The sequence below is a fragment of the Pristis pectinata genome, chromosome 23 (genome assembly GCF_009764475.1).
Source record: "Pristis pectinata isolate sPriPec2 chromosome 23, sPriPec2.1.pri, whole genome shotgun sequence".
Classification (NCBI taxonomy): Eukaryota; Metazoa; Chordata; class Chondrichthyes; order Rhinopristiformes; family Pristidae; genus Pristis; species Pristis pectinata.
The window spans coordinates 32,740,419-32,760,020 of NC_067427.1; the positions used below are offsets into that span (position 1 = coordinate 32,740,419).

Here is a 19,602-nt window from a genome sequence, read left to right on the forward strand (position 1 = left end):
CTGATCCAGGACCCTACACTGTGCTGGTAATCTCTCCCCTGCAAGACTCCCTCTCCCAATCCTGAACCTGACCATGGACTTGGATTTAGCCCATTTCCTTTGTGTGCTCTGCTTGGGCCTTGGCTTCTACTGAACGTCCAAGGACAATCTAAGACATTTGTTAATCTGCTCTGCAGCAGGCACTGTAGACAAATTTGGTATCAACAAGTTTATCATTGCCATTTGATTTTAATTTGTTGTTGTACAATTCAAATTGCCACACAAAGGTATAAGAAAATTTTGCTGAAATTTGCACAGCAAATGTTGAAATTAAACCCGTCAGTTCATGGTCTTCACATCTCATCTGAGCTGAGGTTTGGATCTCATTACGAGATGGTCTATGTCTACTTGCTATAACAGCACCCAGCAGCACCCTCCCCCAGCTCAACTGTTACTGAAACCTACATCCAGACCTTGGTGAGCTCCAGAGTTGACTACTTCAATGCACTTCTGACTGGTCTGCCTTCACTCACTTTCTGTAAACTGGAGGGCACCCAGTTACCTGTCGGCTCACTTGTACCAATCCATCAATCTTTGGTAAACTTGGGATCCCAGTTACATACCTCCTTCATTTTAAAGTTTTCACACTGGTTTTCAGATCTCTCTGTGGTCTCGCCCCTCTCTATCCCTGTAATCTCCTGCAGCCCTACAGCACATGCCCTCTGACTCTATCCCCAAGATTATCTCTAAATTTATTCAGTCCACAACTGGTTCCACACCATTAGCTGCCAAGGTTCTGAAATTCCTTCCCCAAAAGTCTGCCTTGCCTCCGTCTTGCTTTCCTCCTTTATAACTTAAAATATTAAAGTCTTAAACCTACTTGCTCAATCAAACTTTTTGTCAACCCTCCGAGCATGGGTTGACAACATTCTTTTTTCAATAATGTCCCTGGGAAGTACTATGGTAAAGTTTTTCTATGGTAAAGATGTGCCTAAGTTAGTCATCATTGTTTGTGGTGGTGGTTGGAATAAAACTGAGCAGACGCAGTCCTAGAGATGCTGAGAGTCATTGGGTATTGAAACAGGTCCTTTGGCCCATTGTGTACATGCTGCCTCTCTGGTACCGATCCAAACCAATGCCATTTCCCAGCACTCAGCTCATGGCCTCCTCCGACCTGGCAATTCAAGTGCTCACCTAAGTACATGTTGTGAGAGTCTCTGCCTCCACCACCCCCTCCAGCAGTGTGTTCCCGATTCCAGCAATCCTCTGGGTGAAAATGTTCTTCCTCAGATCCCCAATACTCCTCCTGGCATCAGCTAATGCTTGAGTTTTTCCTGTTCTATAATTCCTTATTGTTCGTATAAATTTCTTCCTTGGTGCAGAAGAGGTTTATCAATGTAAAATAAGAAGCTTATCTGAAGTTATTGAAGTTTTCCTTAAAGAAGTTGGTTCACATTAGAGTTGCCTACAGCCAAATTATATCAAGGTGAGAGGAATACAGCGATATCATCCAGCACGTCAGTTTGAAAGTACATTTATTAACAAAACACATTTTTATCAGCAAAAATGACCAGCATATTACTTTCATTTAGAATCATGGTATAATCACAAGGATGCATGTTACACAAAATCAATGACAACTATAAGAGCTACAATAGTATTGCTGAAGAGCACAAAGCAGGTGTCCTTAGCCAGGTAAGTATTCCAAAAACGGCCTGACTGATTTTAACTGTAGCAACCCTTCTGACCATTGTACACAATCAATATTACAGAGAGAGCTCTAAATGTGCTTAATGTACGAAAAAATGACCCAAAGTACAAAACTTGTAGGTATCAACACTATAAAAAAGATTAAAATAAAAACTTTCTCAATTAAGACTAATTTGCCAATGTGCAAGAAATGTAAAGCCAGAAAAGGCATTGTGCACAGTGTTGTCTTTCTTCCACAGAAATGTTTGAACATCAGTCGAGTAATCCTTTTGTGTTGAAATAGAAAGACAAATGAGGTTTCTTTTATAATGTTACACTGGCTGTGCAGAAGGTACCCACAACATGGGCAAGCTGGATTGATCGGCATTTCTAACACAGTCAATGGCAAAAATCAACAAAATGGTTCTCTTCTGGTCGATTCTTCCTGCTCACTACAGATCAGCTGTAAAACGCGCTGTATGCATGAAATATTCTTTCAATAGTAAGTCTTTTTAACAGAAAAGATATGAATTATCTATGAATGTGTAACAGAAAATATGACTGCATTTGATAATTCCAGTAGTAACAGCATCACAGGAATAGTTTTGGTGATTTATCCCGAACCTTGGAAAACTATTTCAAATCCACCAACAAAACTGAGACCATGGCTCAGTCCAGGCCTGGAGTTCCCTGTGGTATCGCAACTACTGCATAAAACAAAGGTCTGATGGCTCAGGATGAAGCATGGAAATGATTGACATTTGTTGAGAAACAGTTATATTTAATGTTTGGAAAGTTAAGATTTGGGTCAAGTATTAATGGTAAAGTATTAATACATAGCAATGCTTTTCCATGGCTGTGAGTATGTTAGAATTGTTCCTTATACACACACCCTGATAACTATTTTGTAAACTGTCAGATCAGTGCTGTGTAAGCTGGTTTTGAAAGGTTAATTTTAGGTGCAGAAATGAACACAGGAACATACCATATTCCAGCTTTGACCATAGCACAGCACCGTTCAACACACTTGAGGTGGTGGCAAAGGATGCAGGAGTTGGCACCACATGTTTTCAAGTTGCAGCATTAATGTAAACAACAGTTGACCGGTCAGTAGGGAGTTAGTCCAAAAGGTTAATAGAGACCTCTGAAAGGAAAACAAAATCTTTACAACATTGCTATGGCTTTTGTAAAAGTGCTTTTCCTGCAATGCCAGGTTTGCCTGGATTGCACAGGTTGGTTGACTTGGCTGGTGCAGCCCAGGGTTCATGAGCTGAATTGGCTTCCCCGAGGTTGGACTGAATAATTAATAAAAACACACTTGGCCAATAGAAAAGCCAAACTCCTGAGTTTTATTACCATCATTAAACACTGCCAAATCCCTCAGAGGGAGGAGGTCAACTTCATCAGTGGTGACTTCAAACTCAATTGTGTGAGGCCCAGAATCGTTTAACTGAAACAGAACAACAAGACATTAAAACGTTGCTTATTGTGAATATATTGTGACAGGTATAATGGGCAGGATAAATATAAGGTATGAACAGAAACATAGAATCAATAATACATTAACTGAAAATAAAGGGACATTTTCAATGATATACAGGTTAGAAAAATATCTCCACAACCAACCAGGCTGAAAAATTTAAAAACATTTACATTCAAGTATATTTATACATTGCATTAAAGTTCTCCTAATAGAAGTTTATAAGATTATGAGGGCTGTAGATAGAGTAGACAGCCGGTATCTTTTTCCCAGGGTCGAAATATCCAATACTAAAGGGGATGCATTTAAGGTGAAAGAGGGTAAGCTCGAAGGCGAGGTGTGGGGCAATTTTGTTTTGCACAAAGAGTGGTGGGTGCCTGGAATGCACTTCCAGGGATGGTAGTGGAAGTACATATGATAGAGGTGTTTAAAAGGCTCTTAGATAGGCACATGATTGTGCAGAAAATGGAGGGATATGAACTTGTATAGGCCGGTAACTAGTTAGGCTTTTACTGACTAGTTTAATTAATTTTTTTAATCAAAATAAACTTTATTCATAATAAAAGAAAATATATACAATAATAAAACTGTTCAAACCTTTACATTCGTGTACAGTTCAATTCTTAGTGTTACCTTTTTATATATAAAAAACACAGCACCAATGCCACACATGTGGCTCCCTGGGGTGATATCCCAATCCCATATTTACAATATTTGAGCAGCTTCCTCGCCTGTCCCCGGCCCTCTTTCTCCTGTGGCAGAAGGACCCTAAACTGTCGTCCTTCCCCACCGAGCCCTCGCGCTGGCTGCACCCAGCTTCGGTGCGTCCCTCAGCACGTACTCCTGCAGCCTGGAATGTGCCAGTCAGCAGCATTCCCCTACGGACATCTCGCAGTGCTGGGAGACCAACAATTTTCGGGCAGCCCAAAGGGCGTCTTTCACCGAGTTGATGACCTTCCAGCAGCAGTTGATGTCCGTCTCTGTGTGTGTCCCTGGCACAACATCATGGGCTGAAGGGCCTGTTCCTGTGCTGTATTGTTCTATGTTCTATATGCCCTTAGTGGTCACATTACACTTTTAAGTCAACATGTTCCAATAAGAGTTGACGCCTTCCATGTGACAGTTGATTGTAACAAAATAGTTACAGAGTTAAACCACTAGGATTCAGAATCCATATAACATGCTTCTGAAACTTCTTCCTCACTCATTAGGTTGGATCTTGCTGATTTGCTCTCTAGCTTTGAATTACATCCTGCTCCCTCCGCAGTCTTATACCTATCCTGGTCCAGATGAGGTCCTCCTATTCATGCCCAAAGCATCAAAGACAAGGTGGCAATAGGTCTTGTGTGGGGCAGCAAGGAGGAGGCTCTGTCCCCAAAAACTGTGCTGAAAACTGGCAAAGTCCAAAGCCACCCCCCCCCCACCCCCCCACCGAGCTTCATAGCTGTAAAACCTCCCAGAGAATTTTTACAGTTTTTGCATGGGCAAGAACATACCCACTTCTAGCAGGTGGTTCTGCAGAGAAACCCCAGCACAGTGGCACAGCGGGAAAGCCACTGGCTCGCAGTGCCACAGACCCAGGTTCAGTCCAGACCTTGAGTTTTCATGTTCTCCCTGTGACCGCGCGGCTTTCTTCGGGATGCTCTGGTTTCCTCCCACAACCCAAAGCCGTGTGGGTTGATACCTTAATTGGCCTAATGTGGAGGTGAGTGGGAGAACCTGGCAGAAGTTGATAGGAATGTAGGGAGAATAAAGTGGGATTAGTGTAGGAATGGGTAAATGGGTGTTTGATGGTCGTCACAGACTGAATGGGCCAAAGGGTCTGTTTCTGTTCTGTGTGACTCTGCGACTCTGACTCTCTGACTAACTACGCTGGGTGGGTCAGCCTGTTCCTGATTTCCACTTCTGCACGTTACAACACAGGAATCAGGAATGAACTGGAAATCAGACGCTGCTTGAAAACATCTGGTCTCTCATCTTTACACCATCCACGGCTGATGTACGTAACACAAACACGTTCTTTTGAATAGGGTCATCGACCTTGATTGAAAAAGATGTTTGTTTTTATTTATGTTATTAATCTTATGTTTTTAATTAATTTCTATCATTTAATAAACTTACTTAAAACAATTTAAAATGATTTTCATTTCAATTTTGAAAGAGTGATTTCCAATGTTTTGAACTGTTTTTAAATGACTCTGATCAGAGATGTTGAAAAGAAGCTGAAGGTTCTGAATACCGGGAGCCCTGGCTCTTGTGAGAACCCACCAGGGAAAGTGCTCCAACAGTGGTTATCAAAATGCATTAAAGATAGGATTGGAGGGAAAGAAGAGGTTTATGACATTACCAAAAAAATGCATTAAACCCGAGGAATGGAAATGTTTTAGAACTCAGCAAAGAGAGAACCAAGGATTTGACAAAGAGAAATACTTTTAGTGAGAAACATAAAAAGAGAGTTGAAATTCTTCTATAGATATATAATTAGCCATAGTTCACGTGGCTCCCTTAAAGACAGAAGAAAATACATTGGGATATGAGGAAATGGCAGAGAAATGAAACAATATTTTGTTGTCAGTCTTCATGGAAGACACAGCAAATCTCAAGTCGTCAAGTTGAATTTATTGTCATGTGCACAAGTACGGTGAGGTACAGGTACATTGAAAAACTTGCTTGCAGCAGCATCACCACAGGCATGTAGGTACAGACAGCACACAGAACATAAATTATACAAGACAGTTCTCTCTTCTCTCCTCTTCCATCAGGTAGAAGATACAGGAGCCTGAGGGCACGTACCACCAGGCGTAAGGACAGCTTCTACCCCACTGTGATAAGACTATTGAACGGTTCCTTTATATGATGAGATGGACTCTGACCTCACAATCTACTTTGCTGTGACCTTGCATCTTATTGCACTGCACTTTCTCTGTAGCTGTGACACTTTATCCTGTACTGTTACTGTTTTTACCTGTACTACGTCAATGCACTCTGTACTAACTCAATGTAACTGCACTGTGTAATGAATTGACCTGTACGATCGGTATGCAAGACAAGTTTTTCACTGTACCTCGGTACAAGTGACAATAATAAACCAATACCAATACCAACAGTGAAGAGAGAAAAGAAATGTAAAAATGTAAATAGTGGAGGACAACAGATCTTGAGCTAATGAGGAGCAAGGTAATTAACTTTTAAAGAAGTCTAATACTGGAGAAATTAATGTGACTGGAAGGTGCTAGATCTCCCTATTACCCTGCATCCTAACATGGAGAGAGTGGATACACTGGTTGTCATCTCCCAAAATTCCACTGATTCTGGAATGGTTCCCACACACTGGAAGACAACAAAGGTAGTCCAACTAGAGTCGTTGACCCATCAAGAGATATAGCAGAGAAAAAGGCCCTTCGGTGCACCATGTCAACCATCAACCATTATTTACACTAAACTCACTTTTTTTTATTCTCCCCACATCCCTGCCACCTCCCCACAGCTATTTAAGAAAGGAGGGAGAGAGAAAATAGGGAACTATTTACCAGTTGGTCTGATGCCAGGAGCAGTGAAACACTGGAATTATATAAGAAATGTTGACGGGGCACTTGGAAGATAATGGGATTGGGAAAAGTCAACATGGATTTATGAAAGGATATTCGTGTGTGACAGATCCGAGGGCTTTATCAAGCAGAATAGGTAGGGATGAATCAGTTGATATGGTGTATCTGAACTTTCAGAAGGCCCTTGATGAGGTGCCACATGAGACATAATTAAAAAAGGAAACAACACAGTATTGTGGGCAACGTACTGGCATGGATTGAGGTTTCATTCATGGAGAGTAGGAGTCTCAGAGCAGTTTCAGGTTGGGAGGCTGTGACCAGTGTGTGCATCAGATATTGGTACCGGTGCACCAGCTGTGTACAATCTGTATCAGTGATTTGATGAGGGGATTAAGTATAATATATCCAAGTTTAGTGATGATTCAAAGCTTGGTGGCCATGTGGTCTGTGAGAAGGTTGCGGAGAGGGTCTAGGGGATAGGGACAGGCTAAGCAAATGGGCATGGACATAGCAGATGGAAAATTACGTGAAAAATGTGATGTCATAAACTCTGGTGGAAACAACAGAAAGATGATTTTAAAAAAATGGAGATTCAAAGGTCCAGAGGAACCTGGGGTGCCCTTGTACAGAAATCAGTGAAAACTAACATGCAGGTAATGTAAGCAGTGAGGAAGGCCAATGATACATTGGCCATTATCGCAAGAGGATTTGAGTACAAGGATAGTGTCATCTTGCTCCACGTGTATGTGGCACTGATGAGACAGCATCTATTATGTACAGATCTGGTCTCCCTACTAGGGAAGGAAGCACTTCTGACCGAGGGAAAACAGTGAAGGTTCACCAGATGGATTCCTAAAATGGCAGATTTGCTGCACCAGGAGAGATTAGGTAGACAGGACATCTATTCTCTTGAGTTTAGAAGGAGAGATGATCTAATTGAAATGTACAAAATCCTTACAGGTCTTGATAGGGTAGATGACGGTTTGATAATTCCTCTGGCTGGGGTAAGTGGTCAGCTACTCAGGAGAGGTGGTAAGGAGATATTCCAGAGGGTAGTAAACCTTTGGAATTCTGTACCAAAGAGAAGCGTGGAGGCTCGGTTGCTCAGTATATTCAAGAGGGGATCATTGGATTTTTTGACATTAAGGGAATTGAGATTAGTGCAGGAAGTTGGCTCTGAGATAAAAGATCAGCCATGATCTTACTGAGTGGAAGAGCAGATACAAGGGCCAAATGCCCTTTCCCTACTTCCTAACCTTATGTTCTTGTGTTCTAACAACATGGTGTATTTCCCCTACAATGGCTCAAATGGAGTATTCCATGGGAAATCACATCACTTGATGCGTGTTTGGTTTAGACATTGCTTCAGTCACTCACGTGGACCACACCTGCCTCTGCTTCTTCTGTTCTGAAAGGAAATCAGAGAGGCTGGGGGAGGGGAGGAGGGTTGGGGGGGGGGGGGTGAAGGATTTCAGAACCTGTCAACTTAGGGCCAGTCACAGCTCCTGCTCTGCTCACCTTTGAAGGCAGAAAGGTTTTGGGTGTGACTGCAGCTGCAGGGCTGTAGAACACAAGTGTAGCCATGGCAATCGTGTAGGCACTGAGCCAGAAGACAGTGCTAGATCGAGCATGTTGAGACCCAATGGCTCTGACATTCATATCCATGTAAAAACTATTAAACATGATGTCAATAACTAGAATGTAAAATAATTACAACTGCCTAAAATTACACAAATAATTGATAATGTTTTATTGATAATTGAGGTATAGGAACCTGAAGACCCAATTCAATGTTTTAGGAATAGCTTCTTCCCCTCCGCCATCAGATTTCTGAACAGTTCATGAACCCATGAACACATTATTCCTCTTTTGAACTATTTATTTATTTTTGTAACTTATAGTAATTTTTATGTCTTGCACTGTACTGCTGCTGCAAAACAACAAATTTTGCGATATATGTCAGTGATAATAAACCTGATTCTGATTCTGGTAAAGTGAAAGTACAAAGGAAAACTAATTCAACAAATATAACTTCCTTCCCCTTTGCCTGCTGAACCACAGTCCCACAGTGCAGGGACATTTCACTACCACTGGGTTCACCTGTGGGACTGGAGGAGTCCTGTGACAGAGTGAACAGACACATCCCACCTGCTAAACCTGTTGGTATGTCTGGGGCAGTGGATTTTCACAATGTAATTGTTGAACCACCTTAGAAAATTTCATTTTTACCATGACTTATTTCTTTCCCAATAAATAGTTCTGGATATTGCTAATGTTTGACATGCAATTAAGAAAGTCTGATTATTAAAAGAATACCAAAAACTTACCAAGCATCTATCAGAATTGATTGCGAATCCTTTGTGTCCATTGTAGATTTTCTTTTGATTGTCCCCCAGGAATTGAATAGTTCTGTGATCACTTATATTCATCCTGAATGAATTAAGGCCCGGATTACATTTGTAGGTTATTTTTTGGCTGGCATACGTACTGTGAAGTTTTAAAAAACGAAGCTGTACAATATTCACTCCAGGGTATTCAAACTGTGAAAACAAATTCAAAGCAAGGTATGGCTGATTTAAATCTAGAAATCAAATGTCGGACACACTGATATTTCTGGAATTTTTAAACAATACTGTAAATCTTGGATTGTAAGGTTATCTTACCAAAAATCCTCCCTCTGTGGAGCTGAACCACTGGTATGTACTTTTCTTTGAATATTCATTGAACCATCCTTTTGTCGGTACCTAGATAAAATGTTGTAAGTGACAGAATTCATTTAAAGTTTTTCTTCTTAAAAAAAAAGATCAAAAGGTACAGAACAGTTTGCCACCAACTAGCTCCTTAACCCTCCAACATAGAATCTAAAGAGTTGTCCTCTCTGGCCCTCACTGGCTCTTTGAAACATCCTACTCCCAACCACTTCCTCAGCCCCTGCACAATTTCCCTTCTGAAGTACATATCCAATTCCCTTCGGAAAGTTGCCACTGAATCTGCTTCCACCGCTCTTTCGTGACAGAACAATACACTGAACACAAGTATTTCTTTGCTTCTCCTCAGACATTGCTTTGCCACCCATCTTAAACCTGTGTCTTATTCACAACCCTGCTGACGGGGGATCAGCTTATCAAAGCCCTTCGCAATTTTGAGCATCTTTTATTACTCTCCTGAAACTTCCCTGCTCCAAGCAGGAAAATCCCAGCTCCTCTCCTCTCTCCGTGTCGCTGAGTCAATAATTGCCTGTTACCTACCATTTTATTGCCGGTGACCACATTCTTTCTTTACTTTTTATACGCTTGACTCAAAGGTTACAAGTCAGTCTGGGAATGGAGATCCATCTGGTTTAGTGTGCCCACCACACCAGCGTTCCTCATGCCCAGGGTTGTTAAAAAAGATAAATAGCCAGAAAGATGCTGTGTGGCATCATTTTGAGACTGGAATTATGTTCCCATATTGCTGTCCAAATTTGGGGATGTGCACTATGTGTCTGACATTACTGCCGGTGAAACAATCCCACACTTAACTTTCCTTCAGCTTCATGCAGGTCCTGATGCAGGGTTTTGACCCGAAATGCTGACAATTCCCTCACCCGCTCACAGATGCTGCTCAACCTGCTGAGTACCTCCAGCAGACTGTTTGGCATTTCCTTAAACTTATCCAGATGAAGAAGATCTACCCCTAAACGGTGAGCTCTGTAACAACCATAATCACTCTGCAATCACTAATGGGCAGGAGACAGCCCCTGTTCTGTGATGGAATAACGTCACAATTTATCGTACAATCTTTCCGTATCTTTCTCAGCTGCAGTACCTCATTTTCCTTGGTTGGCAGGCAGGTGGCTCCATCAGCTGTAAAATTGCAAAACACCAGAAGTGCATCGTAAGGACATCCCTGATTGGGATCAATGTAATAGAAACCTACCAAAACACAAAAGAAAACCAGGGACATTGTTCAGGAGAAACAAAGGACAGCAGATGTTCGAATGTAGATGACAAACTCTATGATGCTGGAGGAACTCATCAGGCCAGGCAGCATCCATGGAGAAAAGCAGGCGAAGAAGGGTCCTGACCCGAAATATTGACCGCCTGCTTTTCTCCACGGATGCTGCCTGGCCTGCTGAGTTCCTCCAGCATCATAGTGTTTTTCATCAAGGACATCATTCAGTTTTGTTGCCTGACATCTTTACCAATGGAGAACGAAACTACTTCAGGTTGATGTTGCAATGACCATTTGACCTACTGATAAGATCAAAGCTGAGAATCTGGCAGCAAATAGATAACAATGGACAACAGTGTCAACAATGCAGTTCAACCTGGAACTGCTGTAAAACACAAGGTGCCATAAGCCACTAAATTCCTACCCAGCAATTACTGTCCAGAAAGTCACTGAAGCTCTGAACTGCTTTGCACGTAACACCCACCTTTTAAGTGACACAAGGACCAAGGATTGCAGCCATTTCTTTATGAACAAGCTAAGAATAACTTAAGAAATAGGAATAGGTCACATGGCCTCTCAAGCTTGTTCCACCATCCAATACGATCATGGCTGATCTGTTCTAGGCATCAGTTCCACTCTCCTGCCTCTCCCCCATAACCCTCAAACTCCCCAAGTCAAAATTCTGTCTGTTTCAATGATTCGGGCTGCATGGCTCTCTGGGGGCAGCAGAATCCCAAAGATTCCCTCAAAGCAAGGTGTGGACGATACAAGTCTAGGAATTAAATGTTAGACACACTGATATTTCTTGAATTAAACAATCACTGTTCCTCACCTGGCCTTAAAGTACCCACTCGTTCTTCTGAAACTCTGCCCCCACAACAGGTTCCATCTCACCGAACATCTAAAAACTGTCAGTGGCCCAATTGCACATATGGCCTAGTCAGCCATTGAGGAAAGGGGGTGGGGTCTCACCAGCTGTCAAAGCCATTCTATGAGTGCAGCCAGCAGCTTGAACTGAGCATCCCCACCTGCACACGGTTGTGCTGAAAGCTGGGAGTCAGGCTCCTCATGGAATATTGTGCCCAGGGACCACTCTGGGATGAGGAGCCCGGCCCAGGGATAGGGGGCCAGTTGTTCTTGGGAATGGAAGATCTGTCCCGTTACACCAAGAATTCCTAACTTGTCTGTGGAGATCCTAGGCTTGCCTGAGGGTACTTGATGACTGAAGCAACCTAAGTGCATCTGTACAAAGAGGAAACACGAGAACTGTCCCAATAAAATGTGGCCACGTCCTTACTGTATCTGCAGGAGTTTCTCTGCCACAGTCCCCAGCTCCCTACCGTTCACTGTGAAAGTCCTACCCTCAGTTGTCTTCCCAGAATGCAACACCTCACTCTTAGTCAAATTAAACTGCATTCGCCATTCCTCGGCCCACTTACCCAACTGATCAAGATCCCCCTGTAAATCCCGATAACCAACTCCACTGTCTGCAACACCAGAAAATATGTGATAGATTGTTGAGGCACTCAGTGGCTCTTCAATCTGCAGGGCACACCAGCCGACTGTGTGAGACGGCTGAAGTTCAACCGCAAACAGGAGGGACAGACAGAGTAAAGTGGCCTAACTCCACTGGGTCCTTACCATTGCGCAGCTGTGGCTGACACAGCTGCAGTTCCTTGCAGGTTGTGGCGGGGTTGTCCTTGGCTCCAGTGGGTGGGGCCACTAAATGCCGCATCTTCATATTTAAAGTTTCCAGAGCCTTCCATATACTCCTGGAATCCGAACCGTGTGTTTTGTTTGAAAACAGCTGTCAGTAAAGACAAATGCAAAGGCACAAAGCAAAAAATGTATAAATTTGCTTTACCTCAGGAGCATCGAAAGGGTTAGTACTGCAATGGCGCTCCACGACTAGCGTGGAGGTGTGCGTTTTCAACAGGAAACTCTTACGAAGACAGATGGTGTCAGGACCCAGCTGTGCAATTGATAAGATGTGTGGCTGCGCCCACAAGATACAGGAAGACAGTAATTCCCAACGCTTTGTCAAGATTGTGCAATTTACACCACCAAGCCCTAGCCTGATTCTCCCGAGCATGGGAAGTGTAAGATTATGTTCACAATCAGCGATATGGAAAGCTCGAGAGCCCACTCCGTGACTTGTACTGTCTTCACCAACTCAACAAATTCAGACGTTGTGTTTACCTGGATTTTGATAATTGCGAATCACTGACATAGAACGTAGAACACTACAGCACAGTACAGGCCCTGCGGCCCACAATGTCGTGCCAACATTTTATCCTGCTCTAAGATCTATCTAACCTTTCCCTCCCACATAGCCCCCTATTTTTCTATCATTCATGTGTCTATCTAAGAGTCTCTTAAATGCCCCTAATGTATCTGCCCCCACAACCTCTGCCGGCAGTGCGTTCCACGCACCCACCACTCTCTGTGTAAAGAACTTACCCGACATCCCCCTTATACCTTCCTCCTATCACCTTAAAACTATGTCCCTGTGTGTTAGACACAATTTACTGTATTCTATTTCTCACACAATTTCCAAGCAATCTTAATCCAGATCCATATATTTTTGATTTACTGCAGTTCCAGTAGCAATGGATGCTGGTGTAAACACAATGGATGCCATTCACAAACACAACCACACAACCACTGGCTGTTTGATCAAGTCCCCCTGCTGAGAACCAGAGCCCGACCGTGCCACCCCCACCACAGCCTGTGCTGAAGTTAGTTTATGAAGCACTAAATGCGGATGGAAGCAAAGAATTTGCTCCAGACCCCACAGTCACCACAAGACCCATCTGTACTGAGTTAGTCACAGCACTTAAACTTGAGATACATTTAATGATTAAAACGGAGCTGTCTAAAGTTTCAAAGAAATGCTAATCTTCTTTTGTCAGTGTTTATGTTTCTACTTTGACTCACAGATGCAGCATTTTAAAATTTAAACCTCAGAAAGATCACAGGAAATGATAACCAGTGGTTTGTGGTAAAGCCATCTGGTAACGCAGGCGAGCGTGGGATGCAGAAACAATGAGCAGCAGAAACATCGCCTTCCCATTTACAGTGAAACAGTTAAAACGTTTGCAGAAGTCAGGGTACAGAAATTTAAATTAATTAATGACAGTTTTTTTGAACTTTTTTTTACACCAGAGGCAATTGCTCAAGACCACAGTTTGTTGAGAGAATGACTCAGAGATGGTAGACACAAACAGACAGAGATCTTCTTCAATAGTTTGGAAGTTGGAAATGGGAAATAAAAACAGAAAATGCTGGAAATGTTCAGCAGGTCAGGGGATACCTGTGGAAAGATTAACAGAGGCAAGGTTTTGGGACAAGTTACAAAAGGCTGAGCCTGTTACTCTCTCCACAGTTGCCATCTGACGTGCATTCTCTGTTTCATTCCACAATCTCAAGGTGTTTGGGAATGGGAAAAACAAGAGTCATGGCAATATCAACTAGACCATAAGAATGATTAATCTAACTCAGCGCATGCATTGTAATAACATGTTCAGACCTTTGAGCAACACTAAAAAAAAGTTCTCTTCATGAATATTTGTCAGATTATTACACTCCCCTTTAATTTATTTTTCAATGTAAAATAAATTTAAACAATAGCTACCTGCTGATGAGGAATCTATAATGGACTTGGTATACGGTGCACTGAGTGTGACGCTTAGTGACTTACATAGAACATAGAATAGTACAGCACAGAAGAAGGCCCTTCAGCCCACGATGTCTGTGTCGAACATGACGTCAAACTAAATTGAATCTCTTCTGCTTGTACGTGAGCCATATCCTTCCATTCCCTGTGTATTCATGTGACTACTTAACTGTCTTTTAAACTTCACTATTGTATCTGCCTCCACCATCACCCCTGGCAGCGTGTTCCAGGCACCCACCACTCTCTGGGGAAAAAACTTGCCCTGCACATCTCCTTTAAACTTTCCCCCTCTCACCTTAAGTGTGCGTCCTCTAGTATTTGACATTTCAAGCATAGAAAAAAAACATTCTGTCTACCTTATCTACGCCTCTCATCATTTTATAAATTTTTATCAGGTCTCCCCTCAGCCTCCACTGCTCTGGAGAAAACAACCCGAGTTTGTCCTTATAGCACATCCCCTCTAATCCAGGCAGCATCCAGGTACACCTCTTCTGTACCCTTTCCAAAGCCTTCACATCCTTCCTGTAATGGGGCAACCACAATTACACACAACACTCTGAGTGCTGGCTAACCAAAGTTTTATACAGCTGCAACATGACTTCCTGACTCTTATGCTCAATGCCCCAACCACTGCATGCCAGACACCTTCTTTACCACCCTATCTACTTGTGTGGCCATTTTCAGTGAGCTATGGACTTGGACCCCTCTGGATATCTAATATTTGGTTTGTGACAAGAGTGAACTGGAAGCTTTTCAATCCTCAGTGCGTTAGAACAGAAGCCTCAGTGAATCCTTGTGGAAGGTTTGTTTATTGGCTGCTCATCTGTGTACTCTGGCTGAGAGATTTTACAGATTGCTGCCTCATTTTTCTGTCATTGTGGTGTTTAGTTCGAGGCATCTGACTGATTTGCAGAGTTGTGTATAACATGGGCAATTTGCACATCAGCCCTTGTGGGCCAGCTGATGGAGGTAATACTCAGCAGGGTCTGAACACAATGTACACCAGCCTCCACCTCAGCAAGCAGCACGGTGATCGAGCACTCCAATTCTGAGGGGAAAGAAAATCATCGTCCATGGTTCCCTCTTTCTAGGTCCAGAGGACTGGAACTTGGGATAAATGAAAGGGTGGACAGTTAAAGTGGTGGATACGTGGATATGTTAAGTCAGCGATGATGACCTCACGGACAAACAGTCCACTGAAATACATTATCTTGGCTCATAAGCCAAGGAGAGGTGTGGGATGTGACTGGCTCCAATGGAGCTGTCCTTCTGCATACATCAGCACCTGCAGTGAGACCTGTGAATGGTGTGGGGGAATACCAACTCCCTACCTGGAAATCTTCTCCCGATATCTTCAGTGAAGGCCCTGGTGGACCAGAAGGACCAGGGGGACCCTGAGTGGAAAGGAAATATTCTTGTCAAACAATCAAATCAACTTGTGTTTTCTGAATGCCGCTTCACTGCTCTATCTTTCCAAACGTACATTATCACAGTGACTCCACTGACCACAATTGGTACATGCCAAGGTCCTGCAAGGTGTTACTGCAATCCAGGAGGACCAGGTAAATCAGTGTCAGTGTTCTATCCCAGGTCAATCTCCCCAGTACTAAGCGACAAACAATCTGCTGGAGCAACTCAGCAGGTCGAGCAGCGGAGTTCGTCCAGCAGATTGTGTGTTGCTCCAGATTCCAGCATCTGCGGCCTCCTGTGTCTCCTCAGTATCTGAAGCCCTGGTTATACTCATCTGGCTATGTTGGGCAGGTCACGTCATTCACAGGCCTGACAACAGACACACTATTCCATGGAAGGGAATCACCAGGCAGACAGCAAATTAAAGGATGTTCTCAAAGCCTCCTTGAGGAAATGCAGCATCTCCACTGACTCCCGGGATTCCCTGGCCCATGATCGCTCTGCTTGGAGTGGGACTGAGAAGCTCGAGGCCGTGCGTTGGGAACACACGGAAGCCCTGTGTAAGCAGTGGAAGGAGTGCACCACCCCACACACCACCCAGCCCCTAGTCCTGGCAGACACCTCCTGCCCGACTGTGGAAGAGTCTGCGGTTCCCATCATCAGTCACCTCAGAACCCACAGAACTGGAGTCATCCTCGTTCCCGACGGACCACCTAAGAAGATAAAGAAAATATAAACCCAGCATTTTTAAATTAAAATCAGAACCAGTAGGTTGGTTGCAGGCAGCAGGGAGCTCACGGTACAACTCTGGCCCATTTTCACATTCTCAGTGGCACTGAACAACTTCCTGTTTCTCCTTTCCTAAAAGTTGCAGCACGTTTGACTTCATTTCTCTGGTTGGATAGTCTTCTGCTCCAACAGGGTCTTCGCTTCTCTCAAACCTGCCAAAAGGCCTTGTTTCTCCTTCGTTCCGACGAAAGATTTCACCTGAACCCCAACCTACCTTCCAACTTAACAGACGATTACCTAATTCCGTCACCCCAATGTCAGTGATCAGCTGGGGACTGTAAAACCTCATCAGCACAAGGGAACTGTGTGTGCAGTTTCAGCGAGCCCAAGCGGGAAGTGAAGTATTAATGGGGCACTCTATACCCTAATGAACTGCGCATATTATGTGTGTAGAAGTGTGCTTCAAATCCAGCCTGGCTGGTATTGTTGGTAGATGTGATACATGATATAAGTGAAACAAAGCAACAAAGCCCGATACTCACTGGTGGTCCTTGAACGCCTTTTCTCCCTGGGCTTCCTGTATATCCTTTAAGTCCCTGGAAACCAATGGTAACCCTATTCAGTTTTGATTATCCTGTCAAATGTTCAACTGACTATTAATAACTGTAGGTATAACTGAAATAACTGTACATTGTGGCAACGTAGCACTGAATGGGAACGTGACGATCAGGTGAACAAATACTATGGGTGGAAAAATTTAACCCACCAAGACTTTGACATCATAGATGACTTAACGTTGCCTTTCCCCAGTCTGAGTTCAGTGAACGATATACACTTGATCTTGATATAACCATGGTGTCCATTTAGCAAAAATGCACATTCTAATTCATTAGTAAAGCAACATGCAGCTAAATACAATTGGAGGAAAATCTGTCTTTGGATCAGTTGGACTAAGTTTGCGACGTGAAAGCGTTTTCACTCTGCACACAGCTGAAGTCAATGAAACCGACCGTCAAAAGTGCAGCACCATAGGAATGACTTCTGCACCATTATAGTCACTGAATTGGTGGAAAACCACTTACCTTACGTCCAAGTCGACCCTGAAGAAGACCATAAAACAGCACAATGTGATTTCCATGAAACAAAATGGTGTGAATTGAATGCATTTAATTTACAACGCCTCCCATCCAGACAGAACAGTTGGAAAAAGAACTGAATTCATGACAAATCATCATCAAGAAAGAGCAAATTTCTATTAAAGTTGTTCTGTTATCTAAGTTCAACTTTCTCCTTTGAAACTGCTGACTCGGAGACACAGAGTCATACAGCAAAGAAACAGGCCCTTCAGCCCATCGAGTCCATTCCAACCCATTTACACCGATCTATACTAATACCATTTTATTCTCCCCACATTCTCATCAGCTTCCCCCCAGATTCTACCCCTCACCCACACACTAGGGGCAATTTACAGCAACCAATTAACCCACCAACCAGCACGGCTTTGGGATGTGGGAGGAAACCAGAGCACCCAGGGGAAACCCACGTGGTCACTGGGAGAACGTGCAAACTCCACCTGGACAGGACCCGAGGTCAGGATTGAACCTGGGTCTCCGGCGCGGTGAGGAAGTGGCTGCACAAGCTGCCCTACCGAGCCACCTTCTGGGGTAAGCTCAAGCTAGTACTTCACCTGATGGCTCAGAGCACAACTAGAGGGCTGGAGTTCTAGGGAGAGGTTGGTCAGGCTGGGTCTTCATTCCTTGGAGCGTAGGAGAATGAGGGGCGACTTTATCAAAGTGTTTAAAATTATGAGAGGCATAGATAAGGTGGATGGTAACAGTCTTTTCCCCAGGGTAGGGGAGTCCAAAACTAGGGGGCAAAGGCTTAGGGTGAGAGGGGAAAGATTTCAAAGGGAGAACTTCTTCACGCAGAGGGTGGTGAGTGTATGGAACGAGCTGCCAGAAGAAGTGGGTGAGGCAGGTACAACAGTGTCATTTAAGAAGCACTTGGATAGGTACATGGAGGGGCGGGGCTCAGAGGGATTTGGGGTGAATGCAGGAAATTGGGACTAGCTGGGTGGGCATGGACTGGTTGGGCTGAAGGGCCTGTATCCGCGCTGTGTTGCTCTGTGACTCCATCAGCAAAGGACGTCAGGTGTATCTCCTTCACACACCCCTGCTGTTCAGGTGCAAAGCATGCATTGGTGTTGGGATCTTGCTCTGGACAGTGCACACACCAGATACGCCATGCACCACCACTTGTTATGCAAGGTTTGAACTTCAGACGAATCATTTGGGAAGTGATTAATATACATGAACCATTTAAAGCTTTAACAAAATACAGCAGCACTATCAACTACAATTAGCACAACCTACCTGAGTTCCTGGCAACCCTTTCATTCCTTCACCACCAGGATGTCCATCATACCCCTGCCAATACAAACGATGTCACTTTGATTCACTACACAAAGATCCATTGCCAAGTATATGAAAATCATCCAAACACACCTTTGGACTTCTACTATTGCAAAAAATAATTAACATTTATCTTCTCCGTTCTCCATTGTATCACAAGCACAGAGCAATGATAGTTTTCTGGTGCTAAATCAAGGATTCCATTCTTCTTGCTGCTTAGTTGAAAGTGTAACAAAATCCCCAGGAAGACTAAATCAAACAGAACAAATTTACAAAGGAATTAAGCAGACAGGGAAAAATGTCTGCATTTTATTGAAAATTGTTCCTCCTCCAGTTAAAATGCAGATTTCCTTCGGAGTTATAACTTTCTAACGAGAAAGAGATCCCTGAATTGTGGATATAAATGTTTACACATTTCGCGGTTGTTCCATCAACGTGTCCCTCCTGCATAGAATTATATACATCTGAGACCCAACAATATCAAAACCGTTTATACCTGGTCCTCCTTGGAAATAACAGACATAGACACTTAAAACTATTAACACTGCAACATGATTAAAAAGTATTTCAAAATATAATAAAATTAACTAAACTATTTAAAATAATCAAAAACCTAAAATAAAGAAGATAAAATAGAAATTTCAATTCTTTTATTTCTTCCACATTTCCAGGTGGGAATCCCATGCCGGATCTGGCTGGTATCCGATTCACACCGCGGTGCTGGGGAGTCCCAGGACAACCGGGCTC

The 19,602-nt window shown here is 43.3% G+C and overlaps 2 protein-coding genes across 2 annotated transcripts in view; both read right to left on the reverse strand.

The window, feature by feature from the left end:
* LOC127582070 (endoplasmic reticulum mannosyl-oligosaccharide 1,2-alpha-mannosidase-like) overlaps positions 1-19,602 on the reverse strand; it is a 131,537-nt gene that overhangs the window by 60,681 nt on the left and 51,254 nt on the right. The window lies entirely within an intron of this gene.
* Positions 1,508-19,602, reverse strand: part of LOC127582313 (collagen alpha-1(I) chain-like) — a 36,429-nt gene continuing 18,334 nt past the window's right edge. The window contains exons 8-16 of the mRNA XM_052037491.1: positions 18,817-18,870; positions 17,527-17,544; positions 16,987-17,040; positions 15,637-15,699; positions 12,271-12,436; positions 10,504-10,610; positions 9,360-9,440; positions 9,024-9,236; positions 1,508-3,118 (exon numbers count right to left, since the gene is read on the reverse strand). Of these exons, the coding sequence (XP_051893451.1) occupies positions 2,972-3,118; positions 9,024-9,236; positions 9,360-9,440; positions 10,504-10,610; positions 12,271-12,436; positions 15,637-15,699; positions 16,987-17,040; positions 17,527-17,544; positions 18,817-18,870 (903 nt within the window). The 3' untranslated portion in view covers positions 1,508-2,971. The remainder of the gene's footprint in view (positions 3,119-9,023; positions 9,237-9,359; positions 9,441-10,503; positions 10,611-12,270; positions 12,437-15,636; positions 15,700-16,986; positions 17,041-17,526; positions 17,545-18,816; positions 18,871-19,602) is intronic.